This window comes from Topomyia yanbarensis, chromosome 2, assembly GCF_030247195.1.
Source record: "Topomyia yanbarensis strain Yona2022 chromosome 2, ASM3024719v1, whole genome shotgun sequence".
Lineage (NCBI taxonomy): Eukaryota > Metazoa > Arthropoda > Insecta > Diptera > Culicidae > Topomyia > Topomyia yanbarensis.
The window spans coordinates 254,555,407-254,557,645 of NC_080671.1; the positions used below are offsets into that span (position 1 = coordinate 254,555,407).

Genomic DNA, 2,239 nt, shown 5'->3' on the forward strand with positions numbered 1-2,239 from the left:
CAAACACTTTTCTGTAAGAACGGATTCTGAAGCTAATGAGTTCATTTTTGGAGATGGTTACCGAACCAATAAACGAGCTGTATCCCGTGCAGAATCTTGGGCCTTGCGACTACAAACATATGACTTCGTCGTAAAGCGTATCCCTGGGCATCTAAATATCGCTGATTCTCTCTCGAGACTAATAACAAAGACACAAGTGGATGACCCGTTTGATGAAGACAACGAGAAACATTTATTGTATGCTCTGGATGCCGGGTCTATGGAAGGAAATCGAAATTGTGTCTGAAGCCGACGAAGAACTTATTTCAGTCAGGTTAGCTCTGCAGTCTGGTAACTGGCCGGAAAATATTCGTCGTTTCCATGCTCAAATGAAAGAGTTGCGTTCGTTAGGTTCGCTTATTTTCAATGGAGATCGAATTGTGCTACCAGAAGCCCTTCGTTACAAGGCCATTAAAGCGTCTCATCAAGGCCACATTGGGTGTGGAGCAATGAAGCGAATTATCAGGGAATATTTTTGGTGGCCTGGCCTGAGTTCTGAAGTCGAAAAGTTTGTGAAATCCTGTGAAACATGTTTAGTCATCTCAAGGCGAAACCCGTCAATTCCGTTATGTAGTCGAGAGCTTCCAGACGGACCATGGGAGATTTTGCAGGTGGATCTCCTGTCCATTAACAACTGTGGATCGGGAGAATTTCTCGTATTGGTAGATACATATTCCCGGTACCTTGCTGTAGCAGAAATAAAATCGACAGATGCAAAAAATACAAACTTGACCCTCGCAAAAATATTTTACACTTGGGGACTTCCCCTTATTCTTCAGAGTGACAATGGACCACCCTTCCAAGGGAAAGAATTTATTGATTATTGGCAAAATAAAGGTGTGAAGATAAGGAAATCGTTACCATTAAGTGCTCAATCGAATGGAGCGGTAGAACGTCAGAATCAGGGGATTTTAAAAGCGATCGCAGGAGCAAAAGAGGATGGTCTGCACTGGAAAGAAGCATTGCAGAATTATGTACATGTCCACAACACACTGAAACCGCACTTCCGTCTTTGCATTACGCCCTTCGAGCTCTTGGTTGGTTGGAAGTATCGAGGTACTTTCCCTAGCTTATGGAAAGCTAAGTCATCGGAGGAATTGGACAGATATGAGATTCGTGACAGGGATGCATTGTCCAAATTAATAAGCAAAACCTATGCAGACAGTCATCGAGGAGCTAAAGCATCTGATATTAAAGCAGGAGACAAAGTCATTATGGCAGTCCCTAAAAAACCAAGGTAGATCCAGTATTCTCCAAAGAAAAGTTCACGGTTTTAACAAGACAAGGTCCCAAGGTTGTCATCAGAAGTGATAGTGGAGTACAGTACACTCGAAATATTCAAGATGTAAAACGAGCACTTGAGTTTACAAATGAAGAAGGCATAGCTGTATCCGACAACGCGTCCGTTGTTTCTCGAGAATCCGATAGTTCTTCAAAAAACTGTGTGGACACTCTACCGCATGGTCTATGGTAGAACATAACTCATCATCATGTTTTACCGCCGACGCCGGCAAAAAATTCTTCACAAATCCTCGCCTAGAACGACCATGCGATCATTCTTCTCCCTTTCTGCTAGCATCAAGCCGTGACGTATGCATTCAATCGACACCAAGCTATCGGTGTCGCACCGATCCTATTGTGATTGAACTACTTATTTATTTTTTCGTTCCGCACACACGGATGGCTGATAGCAATTAATGACACAGCTCAGCTAGCAGAAATCGAATTTTTATCTACTTTTTTACCAACTAGTTTATATGTTACTATGTTTTAATTGCCGCAAGGTTCTACTGTATCGATTTTGTTGGCTATTTTCGGCAAATTTGAGACTAAGAGAAACGAAAGCAATGAAATTGAAAGACGGATAGGTATTCTATGCGATCATTCTTCTCCCTTTCTGCTAGCATCAAGCCGTGACGTATGCATTCAATCGACACCAAGCTATCGGTGTCGCACCGATCCTATTGTGATTGAACTACTTATTTATTTTTTCGTTCCGCACACACGGATGGTTGATAGCAATTAATGACACAGCTCAGCTAGCAGAAATCGAATTTTTATCTACTTTTTTACCAACTAGTTTATATGCTACTATGTTTTAATTGCCGCAAGGTTCTACTGTATCGATTTTGTTGGTTGTTGTTGAAGGCAAAAAATTCTTTACATTTCCTTTCGATCATGCCCATATGAGCCTGCCTAG

The 2,239-nt window shown here is 41.8% G+C and overlaps 1 protein-coding gene across 1 annotated transcript; it reads left to right on the forward strand.

Moving 5' to 3' along the window:
• The first annotated feature begins 248 nt into the window (after positions 1-248).
• Positions 249-1,280, forward strand: LOC131680249 (uncharacterized protein K02A2.6-like). The gene has a single exon (XM_058960968.1). It carries the CDS (start codon positions 249-251, stop codon positions 1,278-1,280), a length of 1,032 nt encoding a protein of 343 aa, XP_058816951.1.
• Positions 1,281-2,239: the final 959 nt, after the last annotated feature.